This window comes from Corvus kubaryi, unplaced genomic scaffold (genome assembly GCF_017639235.1).
Source record: "Corvus kubaryi isolate FWS band 111438036 unplaced genomic scaffold, C.kubaryi_AGA036_p1.0 37341, whole genome shotgun sequence".
NCBI lineage: Eukaryota > Metazoa > Chordata > Aves > Passeriformes > Corvidae > Corvus > Corvus kubaryi.
Window position 1 is genome coordinate 707,909 of NW_024581112.1, and position 17,159 is coordinate 725,067.

General features: G+C 58.8%; 2 protein-coding genes across 3 annotated transcripts in view; one reads left to right on the forward strand and one right to left on the reverse strand.

Moving 5' to 3' along the window:
- Nucleotides 1-635: 635 nt before the first annotated feature.
- Nucleotides 636-7,740, reverse strand: STARD10 (StAR related lipid transfer domain containing 10). The gene is given in 7 exon segments (XM_042031451.1): nucleotides 636-2,001; nucleotides 2,076-2,128; nucleotides 2,864-2,975; nucleotides 2,977-2,982; nucleotides 3,169-3,272; nucleotides 3,494-3,641; nucleotides 7,454-7,740. Coding segments are annotated over 7 exon segments (834 nt in total). The 5' UTR covers nucleotides 7,637-7,740; the 3' UTR covers nucleotides 636-1,773.
- A 3,033-nt stretch (nucleotides 7,741-10,773) lies between these two features.
- Nucleotides 10,774-17,159, forward strand: part of CLPB (caseinolytic mitochondrial matrix peptidase chaperone subunit B) — a 74,122-nt gene continuing 67,736 nt past the window's right edge. The window contains exons 1-2 of one of the 2 annotated variants that reach the window (XM_042031453.1): nucleotides 10,774-11,523; nucleotides 12,402-12,453. In XM_042031453.1, coding sequence (XP_041887387.1) covers nucleotides 10,848-11,523; nucleotides 12,402-12,453 — 728 coding nt within the window. In that variant the 5' untranslated portion in view covers nucleotides 10,774-10,847. The remainder of the gene's footprint in view (nucleotides 11,524-12,401; nucleotides 12,454-17,159) is intronic. The other variant, XM_042031452.1, reaches the window with a different exon arrangement.

Genomic DNA, 17,159 nt, shown 5'->3' on the forward strand with positions numbered 1-17,159 from the left:
ATTGACAGGAGAAATGGGAAGCAAATACCCAGTCCCCATTCCATCCCCACAGGTGCCAGAGACACAGGCACAGAGAATGGCACATGCTGGGCAACGCCACCCACCAACACCCTGCTGGGGTGCAGAGAAGGGCTGGGGCCTGCTGAGGTTTTGGGGTGCCCAGAGCACTAGGGGGGGCAGAAGTGGAGTGCACAAGTAGTTTTGCCCCTGCGTGCACCCCAGGAGGAGACAAGAGTCCCAGGGCTCCACACAGGGCCCACAGTCCCTGGGGGTGTCAGCTCTGTTCCCCAGGATTCTCCTTCTGGAGAAGCCACGATGTACCCCCACAGAGTGCCCCCAAACTTCAGCACCCCATCTCCTCTCTCCCAGAGGTGCTTTTGGGGGAAATGGACTGGTGTTACTGGCTTGGCTGGGGCTGTGGGAAAACCCGCTACAAGTGCTTGTAGCCTCATCCCTAATTAGTGCCCAGCACAAATTCACTGTAGGGGTTTCTCTGTCACCCAGAGCCCCCCTGGAGGTCCCCATAACCCCTGAGGGTCCCACCAGGACCCACCATGAGCAGAGACCCCCTTCCAGAGCGCACTATGGGGACAGGGATGGCTCTGAAGTGGGACAGAGGCTGAGTCCCTCCCATGCCAGATTTAATTATTTTATTCCTAAATAATCGGCTCCGGTACAAGGTACAAAATCTCCCATCTCCCTTTGCACCCCCAGAAAAGGAGGGGGCAGGAGCATGGCCAAAGACCAGCTCCCAAACCCCCAGTCAAGGCCTCAAATTCCAGTGGAGGAAGGGTTCAGGCACCCAGCTTGGAAAGGGTCCCCACCCTGGAAAGGCAGGAGAGGGGACAGGAGCCTTCAGAGACCCACAGAACATCTCGAGGTGCCAGGAGCCCCCCCAAGTCCTCTCAATGTGCCTGAAGATGCTGGGAGCCCCCAGAGACACCCAGCACACCTGGAGGTGCGAGCTTACCCCAAAACCTCCCCCAAAAAAACCTGAAGATGCTGAGAGCCCGTAAGACCCCCGCCCCCCAACATGAATGGAGATCCAGGAGCCCCCAAAACACCCACCACAGCACATCTGGAAGTGCCATGAGCCCCTCAACTCCTCCCACATGCCTGAAGGTGCTATAAGACCCCAATATCCCCTCTAACATGCTGGAGGTGCCAGGAGCCCAGAAGCCTCCCCTCTACATGCCTGGACATGCCAAAAAACCCCGAAGGCCCACCTTCCCACCATGCCAGGAGGTGCCAGGAGCCCCCCAAACCCCTCTGCATGCCCAGAGGTGCAGGCAGGTGCCCAAGCAGCCCCTGGGGGTCTGTTGGGGGCGGGGGTCCCATGGGATGAAGGCAGTTCTGTTGGACCATAACAGAGATGGGAAGCACGGATGGAGGGCAGATGGGGAGCACAGTGGGGGGGTCTCCAGGGCTAGGGAGCAGGCACAGGGCCCCCCTTTTCCTCTGGCCCCCCAAAAGCTGAAGGGCACTTATTGGGTTTGCCACCAATAGGGACAACACTGGTGTCCCACAAGGGCTAAGTGACCAGATAAGCCTCAACCTCCCACCCTGGGGACCCAGTATGTCCCTACTGTCCCCAGACAGGGGTACAACAATGGGGGGGTCCCCCCGAACCCAAAGTGGGGGTGCACATGTACAGGTGTGCGAGATAGAGACACAAACCATGTTGGAAGTGGGGGGACAGGGAGAGGAGCCCCCAGTGGGGGTCATGTCAGGCTGTCCTAGCCTGGGGAACAAGGAGAGGAGTTCCTAGGGGAATCAGGTCAGGCTGTCCTCGTCACTGCCCTCGCCACGGTCCTCCTTGCTCTCAGCCAGGGAGCTCTCATCAATGTTTTCCAGGGAATCCGCATGCTGGAGGGAGAGCTCGGAGAGTGCCAGGGCTGGGAGTCGGCTCTGCTCCGGGAACAGCCAGGGCTTGAAGTGAGGATCATGCTTCTGCTTCCACTCAGGATACTTGAGGCATGCCTTGTACATCTTCTTCATTGCCTGGGAGGAAGAGCGTGATGGGCACAGGGACCCCTCACCCCCACACCAGACCCCCCCCAGGGCCACAAACTCACCTTGGGGGCCAGGAACTGGGAGGATTTGTTCACCACCCACTTTGGTAAAGAACCTGGAGAGAAGGAAGGGGTAGCTGGGAGTGGGACCCCCAGCATCCCCCACGTGCCCAAAAACCAGGACCCCCACACATGGGACCCCCACGGCACCCTCACCAAGGACATGCGGCTGGAGAGAGGGAACAGGGTTCAATCCACACTGCTCTCTGCTCTTGCAGAGGTCAAAACCAGTGATTTCAGCATTTTGGGTCCCTCTTTGACCCCCAAAATAAAAGATTTCAAGAGAACAGGCCCAAGATGTTTCCTCCTGACGTTGCTCCATGGTCTGTCTGGCTCTGACTGCGTCCTGAGATGCTCCTGCTGATGAGCCCTTCCAAGTCCACCTTGAGCATATCCAGAGGCCCTACTGAACCCACCCTGAGTCCCTCTGAGCTCAGCCCGAGATTTCTTGAAGCCCTACTGACCATGCCCTGAAGTCCCAGAGCCCCAACTGAATCCCCACTGAGCACCCATTAAGTCCAAGTGAGTGCCCATTCAGCCCACCCAGCCCACCCTGAGCCCCCACTGAGCCCAAAGCCCCCACTAAGCCCCAACAGAGACCACCCTCAGCTCCCAATGAGCCTACACTGAGAACCCATGAGACCCCCGGTCCAAGCCCACCCTGAGCCCCCAGTAAGCCCCCCCTGAGTTCCCCCAAGACCCCACTGAGTCTCCCCAAGCACACACTGACATTAGGGAAGGACTTGGGGGTGCCAAGCTCCAGGGCACAGAGCCAAAGGTCCCTCTCTTACCTTTGGGGTCCACCTGCGCCAGGTAGGTGATGGTGCAGCTCTTGGCACCCGTCCCCTCGATCAGGTAGCCTGTCTGGATGGAGACTGCCCGCACCATGTCCTTGCGGGGGGGGGTACTTCTGTGGTGAGGAACAAGGTGGGAACATGAGTCAGAGGCAGGGCAGGTGGGGTACAGCAGGCACCAGCCACAAGCAGGGCTGTCACAACCCCCCAGAGCGGCCTCTCAACTCTCCAACCCATCCCCCCAAGCTCTGAGTGAGCCCCAGCCCAGTACCACAGGACCCCTGGTGCCCTGCTAAACTCACAGGATGCTTGACAGAGTAGTTCATGATGATGTAGTCAGAGCCCATGGGCAGCCAGGAGCGGAGTGTGACCACGTCCCGGTTCTTCAGGGGCTTGGGACACCTCCCTAAGGGACAGCACCAGGTGGGATGTTCTGGAGTGAGACACCCACCTCCAAGCATGGACTCCCCTCCTGCCCTCCAAATTCCCCCAAGCCGGTGTCCAGGCCCTCCGTTCAATGCCAGACACCATGGATCCCCTAGATGCCAAACCCAGGGGTGAAGTGGTAGCAGCCCTGGGGTTCAGCCCTCCCCCAGGATCCCCCAGATCCCCCGGCCCCCTCCTCACAGGCGTAGTAGCCCACATCGGAGTTGGCCGTCAGCCTCCCGATGTCAAAGGTCTCGATGACATTGGTGTCCCACTTCTTGCGGTACTCGATGTCATGGAGCACGTCGTACAGCGTCTCCGCCGGCACGTCCCTGCACTCCATCCTGCACTGCAAGGTAGGGGGCATGAGAGAACAACCTGGGGCCCCCAGGGTGGGAGAGTGGCCATGGGGACCCCTGGGCAGGAGGTCAGCTGTGGGAACCCCCAACAGGATGGCAGAGAGGACATCGTGGTAGAAGGGTAGCCATTGGGACCCCCAGGTGGGAAGGTGGCTGTGGGGAACTCGTAAGAGGATGGCAGTGGGGACCCTCAGGCAGAAGGGAGGCAGTGGGGACCCCAACCAGCAACTCAGTTTGCCACCCAGAGCCACCCCGAGCCACCCCATAGCACTGGCATGCAGGGCTTTAAAGCAGTGTGTAGCTGAGTCCCGGGTACTAGGGGACCCTTCTTCCCACCTGCCCCCCCATCATTGTGCTCCCCCCAAAGTGGCATCCCTGCACAGGGGAGCCAGTACGTGGGGCTCTGCCTGATGCCTTGGAGCAGCATGGATCACACGGAAGGGGTTGGGGGGGTGCAGAGTGGGGAGCTGCTCTGTAATCACGGCAGCCAGATCCAGGGAAGGCAAGGAGACAAGGAGAAGGGAGAAGGTGAGGGGGGCTACCCCAGTAGCAGGGATGCCATCTGCCGAGGTCAAGGGTGCTGGAGCCAAGCATGGGGCAAGGAGAGTAGCCAGCACGTGTCCCTGGGAATGCCACCAGCTCCTGTTTATCCCCAGGGATGGCACCAGCCCCTTCTGTCCCCCAGACCCTGGGGTTCAGGATTTAGGGGTGGCCCTGTCACCCCAGCACATGGTACTGGAGACCCCCCCAGCCCCGGGAAGGGGCACAGAAGCACCCAGCAATGGGGCACGGCCATGGCCCCATATGGCCCCTTGGTGGGACACAGCCATGGAGCCTGTTCCCCCACAGTACTCATCCTCAAACCCATCCTTGCCCCAGACAGCCCAGCCCCACTCCCACAGTGCTCATCCTCAACCCCACAGATCCATCCCTGGCCCATGGAGTCTGCCCCCAACCCCACAGTGCTTATCCTCAATCTCAGAGAACCATCCCTGCTCCACAGAGCCCATCTCCAGCTCCTCCATTCACCCAAAAACTTGTCTGGGAACACCCAGCCCTACAGGGCAGTTTTGGGGACAGCGTGCCTGGATGACTTGCTTGGAGAACCCCTGCTCCCACCTGCAGCCAGGCCAGCCCAGCACCATGCTCAGATTATTCCCAGAGCAGCAAGGCTAGTCAAGCCAGTAGTGCAGGACCTATCCTGCAGGTGACTCACATCCCAGGGGGTGCCAGGGGGGTCGCAGCAGGAGAGGGGATGGTGCCACCTGGGAAGCGCCCGGAGCTGCACGCCCCAGCCCTGAGTCAATATTGACTGATGGGGCGAGAAGGAGGAGAAGGAAGAGGAGGTGGAGGAGGAAGAGATGAAGTCCCCAGGGCTGGGGTTATGCTGGGCCCGAGGGAACATAGAATGGGTGCCAGACTGGGACAGGAGCAGATCCAAAGGGGAGACTCCCCCACCCCTGCCTGGGGGGAGTGGTCAGGGCTGCCACCACCAAGGGGGTCCCCAAGCTCAGCCACACTGGCAGCTTCACCAACACCCCAGATCATTCCACTGCAACCCACAGGATGGCTCCTGGCCATCCTTCGGGAGCAGCCCATTTAGAGGCGAAACCATCTTCCCTGGGACACCTCAGATTCCCAGGCACCAACTCACTGCCCCACCGGTTAGGATGGGGTGTCCTGGCTGGGGTGCCCCAACCCGTAGCCAGTCCCAAGGCCACCAAATGTCCCACTGAGGAATCAGCCATGGCACCAACTTGTTCCCAGCCTTCAGAAAACAGGTTAGACGAGAGCTGCATCCTTAATGGAGGGGGGCGGGGAGGAGGGGGCGGCAGCCTCAAAGCAGGGCGAGACTTTCAGGTTCCACTTAATTAAGCAAAGAATCCAGGATGAATTCAGGGGGAAACCAGCTCCTGGGAAAGAACAGCTCCTGCAGAGAACCCCCAGCACCCACACAGAGACCCCCAGTGTGAGGGGCAAACCCCTGGGCTGCACCTTGCCCTGCCACATCAGCAATGCCACGTGTGTCCAGCCCTTTGAAATCCAGCAGGAGCATCTTATCCTGGGTGGGATAGTGGGCCTGGGTACTGCTGGGGGCCACAGGGTGGGGACAAGAACTGTTACCCCACAGGGTCTCCAACAGCCAGTGGAATCAACACATGAACACCCAGCAGGATCTTTCCAAGCAGGATCTGTCCAGGAGGGCGTGGAAAGGGGCAGGACCTGGCTCAGGGACCCCCGCAGGCAAGAGACAGCTCCAGGTGCCGTGGCAGGAGCAGCCGTGCCAGGACATCCTGGAGTGGGCTGGGTCCCTGCCATGCCAACGTGGCACACTGGGATTGTGGGACAGGCAGGGGACGCACCCAAGCGTAACCTCAATCCAGGGGATGTTTTGGGATGCAACCCCCAAGAGCAAGCAGCACGGCTGGGGGACACGAGGAGCTTGGGGGGAGAGAGGACGGGGGGCCAGGGGGGGCCAGGATGCACCGTCCCACAGAGCCATGCCCATGCCACCATGCCCAGACACCACAGTGATGGATGGTTCACATCCCACCCACCACAGGTCCCCACCACTGTGGGGACAGGGTAGGGTGCAAATGGCACTAGAGAGTCCCTACACCCCAGAGACCACCATCCTCCCCTCCCAGGGTTCACTGCTGCCACAAGGGCATGACAGAGACCTGTTCCTTGGTCACAGCAGTCCAAACCCTCCAACGTGCTACGGTGGAAGCAACCCAGTGGTTCCATGGCAGGAGCCGGGCACAGGCAGTGCCAGTGCCCTAGGGACAGGTTTCTCCAGCAGTGCCAACTGCTCGCACAGCTGCTGCAGAGCAGTGTGTGAGCAGGCCGCATCGTCACTGCTGCCACCGTCACCACCACTGCCACCACCCGGGCTTGGCACCGTGGCAAGGGCAATGCCACCCACTACAACAGGACAGCTTCATGAAGGTGGCACCAGGGACAGGGACACCAGCCAAGGACTCCAGTGTAACCCCATCTGGACACTGCTCCTGTCTCAAGTTGTCCCTTGCCATTCCGGTGTCCCGCTTTGCGAGAGGGATGAGCCAGGATGAGCGTGCACCTGCCTGTGCCAGCACACTGGCACCGAGGAGGAAGGGACCCACTGGGAAATGCAGCGGGGACATAGGGAGCTCTGGGCAAGGGGAGCAACCCCAGTGACCGCAGGCTGGCGGCCACAGGCTCCAAGGAGTCCCCCAGCCTAGCCCTGGTGTGCAGCAAGCATAGGAAGTGGGCTCCCAATGGGTGAAGTGGGGATAGGCAGCACCCAGGACCCATGGCCCTACACACCCTGGGGGCCTGAGTTCCCCGTGCCCCCTGTACAGCCCCTTTGTCCTCAGGGGTGCCTATCTGTCCCTGGCTCGGCTCTGGAGTTGTGTTTGTCCTGGGGTCCCCAATCCCCCAGACTGCCCATTTGTCCTGGTGCGCCAGTTAATCCCTGCTTGCCATCGGGGGCCAGCTCGGCGAAGTCCCCACTCGCCCCAAGGTGCTGCATCACCTGAGGGACCCCACTATTCCCTGGGATCCCCACTCACCCCTGGGTAGTGGTTCACCCCCCGAGTTCCCACTCACTGTGGGGTCCCCTCTCCCCTCCCAAGCCCAAGGTGCAGCATCGCCCCAGGGTCCCTCCTGCCTCCAGGTCCCCCGCGGGGTCCCCGCGCCATCCCCGTGCCGCTGGGTACCCCAGTCCCGAGGGGATTCCGGAGCGGGGGTGGGACCGGGGTGCCAGGGTGGGTGGGGATGTCTCACCGTGTGCCAGGGTGTGCCGAGCGGGAGCTCTCACCTTGATCTTGTGGAGGGCGCGCTCGGGCTCCAGCAGCTGCACCCAGACCCCCACCCCGCCCTTGCTGTAAGTGAGGCTCCAGCCGCTCTCCGACTCGCACTGCGCCCGGAACGCCCCGAAGTCCCGGTCGTCGGGGATCTGCACGCTGTCGCGACCCGACATGCCGCCGTCGTGACCCGACATGGCCCCGGAACACCCCCACCCCGCCGGTGCCGGTGCCGCGGGAGGCGCCGGCCCCTACGGCGGCATTGCGGGGCGCGGGGCGCGATGGGACCGGGAGAGGCGGGCCGGGGGCGGGACCGGGGCGGGGAGCACCGAGGGGCGGGATCGGGGGGAGACCTGGGGGGAAATGGGGGGGGGCCGGGAGCACCAGGAGGGAGTAGTTGGGGGAATTTCGATGGGGGAGGGCACCAGGAGAAACAGTTGAGAGGAGCCGGGGGGAAACCGGGAACGTCGAGGCTGAAACCGGGAGGACCAGGCGGGAACTGGGAGCACTGGGAGGAAGGGCAGCCCATGGCAGAGGGGAGCAGCCCAGGTAGTGGGAGGACCGGGAGCAGCTGGAGGACACAAGTGCAGAGAGTTGTGGCACTCGAAGGGACACCTGCACTGTGCACCAGGGTAGGTTTAGGTTGGATAGTGGGAAAATTTCTTCACAGAAAGGGTTGTCCAGCCCTGGCACTGGTGGAGTCCCCATCTCCGGAGGGGTTTAAAAAACCGTGTAGATGTGGCACTTGGGGACATGGGTTAGTAGTGGCCTTGGCAGTACTGGGGGAGTGGTTGGACTCAATGATCTCAGCGGGCTTTTCCAACCCAAATGATTCCATGATTCCAGTTGGGGTAGGAGGGGACACAAGTGCAGGACAGAGGCCCGCAGCCCCTCTCCAGGCTGCAGGTCACCCTTATGAGACATTGTCACTGTGACCCGATGCCCTGTACCCGTGCAGCACATAAGCATTATCCATCCTTTGTGCCAGTGCTGGGCCTTGCTGTGGCATCCCCACGGTACCGTGGCCAGGAGCAGGTGGGCATGCTGCCACTGGCAGTGCTGACTAGGATGTTATTTTTGGAAGAGCTCAGGCTCTGGCTCCCATTCAGCTCCGAAAATGCTGCCGAATCAGGATTTCTTTCTTTCCAGTTGGGAGCACCTAGGAACCCTCTTCCAGCTCCCATGAATAATTGTGTAAATGATGATGGAGCAGCATGGCATGTACCTAGACTGGCAAAGCAAAGCCTGTCTCAGCAGCGGGAATGTGGTACCGAGCCCCTTATTCAGGATTAGGCTCTTCCAGGGATGCAATAGTCAGAGGGATAGGGGAGCACAGGGATGTCACCATGCTCAGCACCTGTGAGGAGATAGGGACCTGGCATTGCAGGGCTTGCCATGCCACACCACTGCTCCCAGCATCCTCACCTGGGAAAAGGAGCCAAGGGAATCTCTGGCATCCTGTCCCACTGGAAGTGGACATTTGCAGTGGATGGCTGGGGACAGGGTTCTGTGGCTGGGGCTGGGGGACCCTCTCCCCTCGTCCTTCTCTCCCTGCCCTTTCTAGCTGCTCTGCGGTGGAAGCCTGGGATGTTCCCACCCTGTCTCCAGGGAAGTGGAAAGGTGAAAGCCATCACACCACAGCCCTTCCCAGCCCCCTACAGTCCTGGTGCTGGAAGCAGGAGCACCCGCCATCCCAGCTAGCCCAGCCATGAGGCACCACATGCCATTCCCAATTTGGAACACAGACGGGAGTCATGGGGTAGGGAGGACAGGCTGGGGGAATGGGGTATTTGGGCTGGGGAAGCCGATGAGCTGGGCTGGGGAGCATGATGGGAGGAGCTGGGGAGCTAGAGAAACTGGGCTGTTAGAGCTGGAAGAACTGGACTGAGCAACTGAGCAAGGGGAGTCAGCAGTCAGTCTGGGGGAGCTGGGCTGGGGAACTGGGAGCAGTGGGCTGATTGAACTAGAAGATCTAGGTTGGGGAACTGGAAGCACTGAGCTGATGGAGCTGGGGAAGTAGACTGGGGAACTGGGAGCACTGGGCTGTTTGTAACAACTCCCAGTCCTGCTAGCCCCAGTCTGGGCACAGAAATGCCCATTTCTGACACCCTCTCGCACACTCCTGGATCTTTCCCAGTCTCCTGGCTCCCAATCCTTATCCCTGCTCTGCCATCCTGCATGTGCCAGCAGTGTGCAGAGCTAAATCCAGGAATCAATAACTCAGGCAATAAACCCAAGTCTTTTTTAAAAAAAGATTTTTTTAAAAAATCAAATCCCTAAAATGCATCTTCTTAGCAGCTCTGTTTAACCCAGGAGTTTGTGGGACCCTGTGGAAGTGCTGGAATGATGGTGGGATGGCAAACTGGGAAAATGGCTGCTGGGATAATGGGGGGAAATGGGGGAAATTGGGGTGAAACAGGAGGAACTGGCTGGAATGGGAATTGCTGGTGGCAAATCCTGGGGCAGTAAAGGGCTATGGGCAACTTTGGGAGGACAGCATGCACACACACATGTGCACTCACACACACATGCATGCTCGTGCCTGTGCCCACACAGGCGTCCCCCCAGAGGCATCTGCTCTCAGCCCGGCCTGCAGCAGATGCCCAGGATTCGTACCACCACAACATGTGCAAGTCCTCCCTGGGGGTACGAGTGCTGCACATGTGTGTGCACGGCTGCACGGGAGTTGTGTACACAGGAGAGCATGCGTATGCACAGGTGTGCACAAGTTCCTGTGTGCACACGTGTGGCATTGCATGTGTGCATGCAGAAACACCCGTGTGTGCGAGTGCACACGTGTGTGTGCGCACCCGTGTGTGAATACACGTGTGTGCATGCGAGTTCATGTGTGTGCCCGCGTGCATCCGTGCATGCGTGAGTGCAGGTGTGTCTGTGTGATGTGTACTTTTGTGATGTGTGTGTGGTGTTTCGTGTGTGTGTGGTGTTCGAAGTGCGTGTGGTGCGTGTGGTTCGATGCGCGTGCCCGTGTGCGTACGGTGCAAACACAGCCCAGAGTGTGCGGGCACGCGCGCCCGTGCTGGCCCGTCCGGGCGCGCCCGCGCGCGCGCTACCGCTCTGCGTAACGCGGGCGGGTCTCAAAGCGCTCCCCCGCCGCCCCCTGCGCTGCGCCCCCTGCCGGAGCCCGCAGCCACTTCCCTGCATGTCCCGTGTCCGACGCCTTTTTCCCGGCATGCCCCGGGCGGGCCGCGCCGCGGTGCCTCCCGGGGGTTGTAGTCCGCGGCGGTGGACAAGCGCGGCGCAGGGCGTGGTGGGGACTATATCTCCCGGCATGCCTTGGCGCCTCCCGCATCTTGCTCCGCCGGCCGGCAGCCGCCATCTTGGTCCACCGGCCTGAGCGACGGGGGGGGGGTAAGGTGCGAGCGGCGCAGCGCGGGGAGCGAGGGGACTATGCTGGCCTCTCTGGCGTTCCGCCCGCTGCCACAGGGGCTGGCGCGATTCCTCCGAGCGCGGCGATGGTGGTTGCCATCACGTGCGACCTACGGGACTGCGGCGGCGGCTGTGGCTGAGGGGGCCGGGACCGCCGGACCGCGGCTGCTCCCGATATTGGCCGCCAGGGGGCGCCGTGATCTCGCGCCGCCGCCGAGGGCGAGGCTGCCGTGGCGGATCGCGGCCTGCAGGGGGAGACAGAGGGGCCCGGGGGGGAAACCCCCGGTAAGGGGGGCCGTCGCCGGGGGGTCTCCGCCAGCTATTCCGCCAGGCCCCACTTTACCAATAGGGTCAGGCCCAGGGGGCTCTCTCGTAGTTAATGGGCCAGGCCTAAAGGAGACCCCTACAGCAGAGAAGCTAGGGCTGCCTGTTCCAGGTCTGGCCCCACTGCAGACCCCCCGGCCACCTGCCACCGGCCTGGCCAGCACTGGCTGCCTTGTGCCAGGAGCATCGTCCAGCCTCATGGCATCTCTCAGAGAGCCGACGCCATGGCCCTCAGGTGCAGAGAAGCACGGCTGTCATGCGGGAGACCCCGGCAGGCATCAGAGCGGCGCTGGGAGCTGCTCCGCGGGAGCAGGGCTGCCTGCCCTCATCGCTGCGCTGGCTTACTGCTACCTGCGGGACCGCCTGTCCAAGGGTGACTATCGCTGCTGGGGCCGGCCCCGGGGCGGGAGGGGCGGGATGCAGGACAGAGGGTCCTGTGCCCTTTGGGAGGGGATGTGGGGTCCCTCCTCGGGGAATGGAACCTGCCCACTGGCACTGGCCTGGGAAGATCTCCAGGGAAGGGGTTACCCTTAATGCTTCAGGGGTAAAGGGGCTCCAAGAGAGCTAGCAAGAGACTTTGGACATGGGTCTGAAGAGACAGGATATGGGGGAATGGCTTCCCACTGGCTGGGTTCTTCTAACCCTGAAGCTAGGGTTAGGTGGGGTATTGGGAAGAAATTCTTGCCTCTGAGGGTTGGTGAGGCCCTGGCACAGGTTGCCCAGAGAAGCTGTGGCTGCCCCATCCCTTGGAAGTGTTCATGGACCTGTTGGACAAGGCTTGGAGCAACCTGGTCTAGTAGAAGGAGCCCCTTCTCATGGCAGAGAGGTGGAATGAGATAAGTTTTAAGGTCCCTCCCAACACAAACCATCCCTTATCTCATTTCCCAGAGCTGGGTGCTGCTCTTCCCATCTCTAGCCAGGGGGTGTCATTCTGACTCTGTGGTAGGAACACTGCTGTGGTGTCTGGAAACCTCTGACTGAGGCTGTGACACCCTGGGGTGACAGTGCCCACTGCCCTGGGATTCCTGCTGCATCCCACAGCCCCCTGTTCGCAGAGTGTGTGATGGGGGACAGGGGTCAGTCACCAAGACAGCGAGAAGTTTTTGGGTAACCTGCTCACGGGAATAGCCCCTTGCTCACTGGGGTGGTCAATGAGAGCTCTGAGCAGCAGCAGCCCCTGCACATTCCAGGTTAGGATGTCTGTGTGTGTGCCTCCATACTAACTCCCTCTCCCTTCTTTCTGCGTTTCAGAGGATGCTCTTCTGGAAGCTGCAAGGATTAACAACGTTTCAGAAGTCAAGAGGTGAGCAGGGTTCTGAGATGTGTGAGAGCAGTGTGCCAAGGGCTGGGAAGGCAGGAAAGCCTGTCAGCACTTGGGAAAGGAAGGGGCTGGCTGCTCCCAGCCCCCATGGGGTGCTCACCTCACCATCTCAGATCCAGAGTGGGTGGGGAGAGATGGGGAGCACCATTACTTGTTGAGTAGGAGGTGGATCACACTTCCTTGTGCTGAGAGAGGGCAGTGTGAGGCTGTGCTGTGCAGATAGAACGTACCCCTGTGAGTGACATCCCACAGAGGCTCATTTGTTGGGGTCTGTCTCTGAACAAACAGCCCTTGTGGGCTCCTCAGCCTGAGCCAGGAGTTCTCCAAGAGCCTTTTGTCCCACAAGGAGCAGAGGAGAGAGATCCACCTGCCCAAGGAAATCATGGAAGTGAGTGGTTGGGTGACCAAAGATATAGCTGTTAGGGAGTGGAGCATCTCCAGAGCTCCTCTCCCATGGCAGCAGGCTTTTTGTCACAGTTGGCTGTGCTTGTCCCATTGGGGTGGTGCCATGGCACCTTTCAGGAGCATCTAGCAGCATTACATTCCCTGAGGTGGTAACAAAAAGCCAGTTTCTCAGGCTCAGCATGTGACTGGTCCCCAGGAGGCATGTTCTTCCTGTGGCCAAACCTGCCAGGAGAGACTCAAAGGTTCCCAGGATGGTTTGTGAGCAGCACTGCTGTGTCACTGACCAGTTGCTGCACCCAGTGCCAGGGGACAAGGTCTGGGACTGTGGGAGGAAAGCAAGTCTCCCATAAAGTGAGACACGTGAGAACCTTGGAGTTGCTTCTTGAACAGAGCCTGGCACTCCTACCTGGTATCTCTCAGAATCCGAAAGGTCTCCCAGGTCCTGAGTGCTGCCCTCATCCAGTATGGAATTCAGATTTTTTTGACAGCCTGACAGCTCGTGTAAGATGGGAAGAGACATTGCTGCTCTCCTGTGTACACCACACATGTGTTTCTGTCTCTGGCTGAGATCTCCCACCCAGCACAGGCACCTGGGGAGGTGGGAGCTGCTGTCTCTGTGTAGAAGGAAAGAGAAGAGAAGGATAGCCGAGGACAAGGAGAAGGAGAGGAGAGCCCTCTTGGCTTGCAGCCAGGGGATGTTCCATCCAGTCTCCAGGATCTTGGATGAAGCAGCCTGGGTCTGCTGCACCCTAGGGCTGAGATCTGGCCTGGATCAAGGGCCAAAGAGGATATTGGTGTGCAGCTAATTGGCACATGTGTTCTGCTGCTTGTAATTGCAGGAAGCTGCTGTTTAGGGATGTCTGGGTGATTTGTGAGCCTGGCCAGGCAGAACAGCAAGAGGGATGCTTTGTGCTCCAGCTGGTCAGGGCAGGGCTGGCGGCTGTATGCCATCCTGCTGGGCTGCACATCTACAGCTTCTCCCTTTGTTTCTGTGCTCTGTCACAGAATTACAGAATCATTTGGGTTGGAAAAGCCTTCTGAGATCATTGAGTCCAACCAATCCCCCAGCACTGCCAAGCCCACCACTAAACCATGTCTCCAAGTGCCACATCTACATGTCAGTTAAGTCCCTTCAGGGATGGGGACTCCATCACTGCACCAGAGCTTGACGACCTTTTCCATGAAGAAATTTTTCCAAACATCCAACCTAAACCTCCCATAGCACAACTTGAGGCTGTTTCCTCTCCTGTGAGAAGAGCCTGACCCCCACCTGGCTACACCCTCCTTTCAGAGAGTTGTACAGAGTGAGAAGGTCCCCCCTGAGCCTCCTTTTCTCCAGGTTGAGTCCCCCCAGCTCCCTCAGCCACTCCTCATCAGCCCCTTTGCTCCAGACCCTTCAGCAGCTCCACTGCCCTTCTCTGGATGCCCTTCTCCAGCATCTCAAAGTCTTTCTGGTCATGAGGAGCCTAGAACCGCACACAGGATTTGAGGTACCTAGTCAGTGCCTAGTACAAGCAAACAGTCATTGCGTCGGGCTTGCTGGCCACACTGTAGCTGATACAAGTCAGGGTGCCATTTGCCTTCTTGCCCACCTGGGCACACCTGACTTACGTTCAGCCGCTGCCAGCCAGCACCCCCAGAGCCTTTCCTGCTGTGCACTTTTCAGCCACTGTGCTTCCAGCCTGTAGCTCTGCACAGGGTTGTGGTGATCTAAGTGCAGGACCCAGCACTTGACCTTATTGAACCTCATACAGTGGCCTCAACCCATCGAGCTAGCCTGTCCAGATCCCTCTGCAAAGGCTCTCCAGAGCCTTCCTTCCCATCCTGTTCCCTGTGGGTCTGGCAGCCTTCCCACTGTTTGAAGCTTTTTGCCTAACTCTGCTTGGCACATGCCTTTGCTTGTGCAAAAAGCATGAATGGTGAAAACTACTGACTCGCCCTGCTGCAGGCAGTTTCAGCCTCAAACATGATGAGGGGACTGGAGCATCCCTCTTACAAGGAAAGGCTGAGGGAGCTGGGGCTGTTCAGCCTCAAGAAGAGATGACTTGAGAGGGGAGCTCATCCTTTTCTGTCAGTGTTTGCAGGGAGGTTGTCAGAGGATCAACCAGGTTCTGCTCGATCGTGCCCAGCAGCAGGACAAGGGGCATCAGGAGAAACTGGTGCACAGGAAGTTCCATCTCAATATGAGAAAGAACCTTGTACTATGAATGTGACAGAGCACTGGAACAGCCTGCCCAGAGAGTCTGTGGAGTCTTCTTCCTTGGGGATATTCAAACCCCACTTGGACACAAGCCTGTGCAGCCTGTTGTGGGTGAACCTCCTTAAGGAGAAGGTTGGACAAGGTGATCTCCAGAAGTCACTTCCCACCCCAACCACTCTCTGATTCCATGCATCTCTTGACAACAAGCTTCCAGAGCCCAGAATTGCCAGAGCTACTGCAGAGCTGACAGAGGAGACAAGAGTCTTGCCTTCAGTGCTCTCTCCACCTGCAAGGGGCAAAGTTCAAATTGAGCCTTGACAGGGCAGGAGTGTGACAATCCAGCTGGGCAGCACCATACATGGAACGTGACCTGTCCTCCCTTCACACTACTGTCCCCTGGGGAGTCAGGAGAGGGGAGGCTGAGAGGGTGGTATTTCTAATACAGCTTCAGGCTTGTTTGAAGTGGGGTGCTGACCTTTTCCAAGTGCCTTCTTCAGCTGACAGCTGGTCATGGCCCTCTGCACATGAAAACATGAGAATATAGTGACTAGGAAATGCAATCTTTTAGGTCTAAAGTGTAGAAAATGGCCATGTGAGAGAGGGTGGGAGGTACCAAGAAGATCATGAGACCCCACCTGAAGTACTGATTCTAGCTCTGGGGCCCTCATCATAAGAAGGATGTGGCGCTGCTGGAGTGAGCCCAGAGGAGGCCATGAAGATGCTCCAAGGGCTGCTGGAGCCCCTCTGCTCTGGAGACAGGCTGGGAGAGCTGGGGGTGTTCAGCCTGGAGAAGAGAAGGCTTCAGGAAGACCTTAGAGCCCCTCCCGGGGCCTAAAGGAGCTGCAAGAGAGCTGGAGAGGGACTCCAAGGGCCTGGAGTGACAGGACAAGGGGGCATGGCTTCAGACTGACAGAGGGCAGAGTTAGATGAGATATTGGGAAGAAATTCTTCCCTGTGAGGGTAGTGAGTCCCTGACACTGGCTGGCCAGAGCAGCTATGACTGCCCCATCCCTGGAAGTGTTCAAGGGCAGGTTGGCCAGGTCTTGGAGCAATCAGGTCTAGTGGAAGGTGTCCCTGCCTGTGGCAGAGGGGGTTAGAACTAGCTGAACTTTAAGGTTTCTCCCAACCCAAACCATTCCATGATTCTGTAATTGTTCCAAGCAGTGATTTTTAACTCCGTTGAGAATGAACAGGCCTTTCAGGCATACCAGACAGACCTCACTGGAACACACATGTTTGTATTGCTGAGGGAAGAATGCAAATCCACAGGCTGGATCCAGCCCCTCTGCTGTAGGATTGCCTCTCCCTGAGCTCCTCTGAGCTCCCAGACAAGTTTTCTCATCTTTAACCACTTGTTCAATGCAGGGAACCAGGCTGAATTTTTCATTGAGGTGAAAGAACGTGTTAACTTCTGAGAGCATCCCCTTTGGAGCATGTGGCAAACCAGCTCTTCCCTCCAAGCCCTTCATGCTGTTAGCCAGCACAGAAGATAACACCTAATTAATGTAGATAATTTCCCTCAGCCTCAGTTGTTCTGTGCATTTGGAGAGAAAGCGAGAAACAAAGGCATAAAAAATGCCCACCTCAATCCCACTTGTGTTGATATTCAGTAATAATATTGATTCTTTGTGTTCCAGCTTTGTCTCCTAATAAGCCACCCCAAAAGCACAGGCTTTTAGCAGTTTTCTCACCAGATAACCATGATGGAGCAGTGTTTTCCTCAGCACTGTGCAACTGTGACTCATGGAGACACAGAGTATGTGTCAGATGCCTGTTATCAGCCTCATTCCTAACAGCAGGCAGCCACCCAAATCTGTGTGGTAATGAGATCTGGAGCTGACCAGGTGCTCTCCTGCTCTCACAGGGGTCCAGAGGGACATGGCAGTGGGGCAGGAAGCTCTGTGTCAGTTGCTGCAGCTGAGTCTGCTCTCCTCAAGCTGATTTTTTAGGTGGAGGAGATGCAGAAACAACTAAGTCAGGCTTGATTACCCCAAACAGTGATCTCTCTGTTTTCAAGCAGCACCACTCATCTTGGCTCTGACTCATCACAGTGCTGCTTCCTCCAGACTGTGCTTGTCTCTTC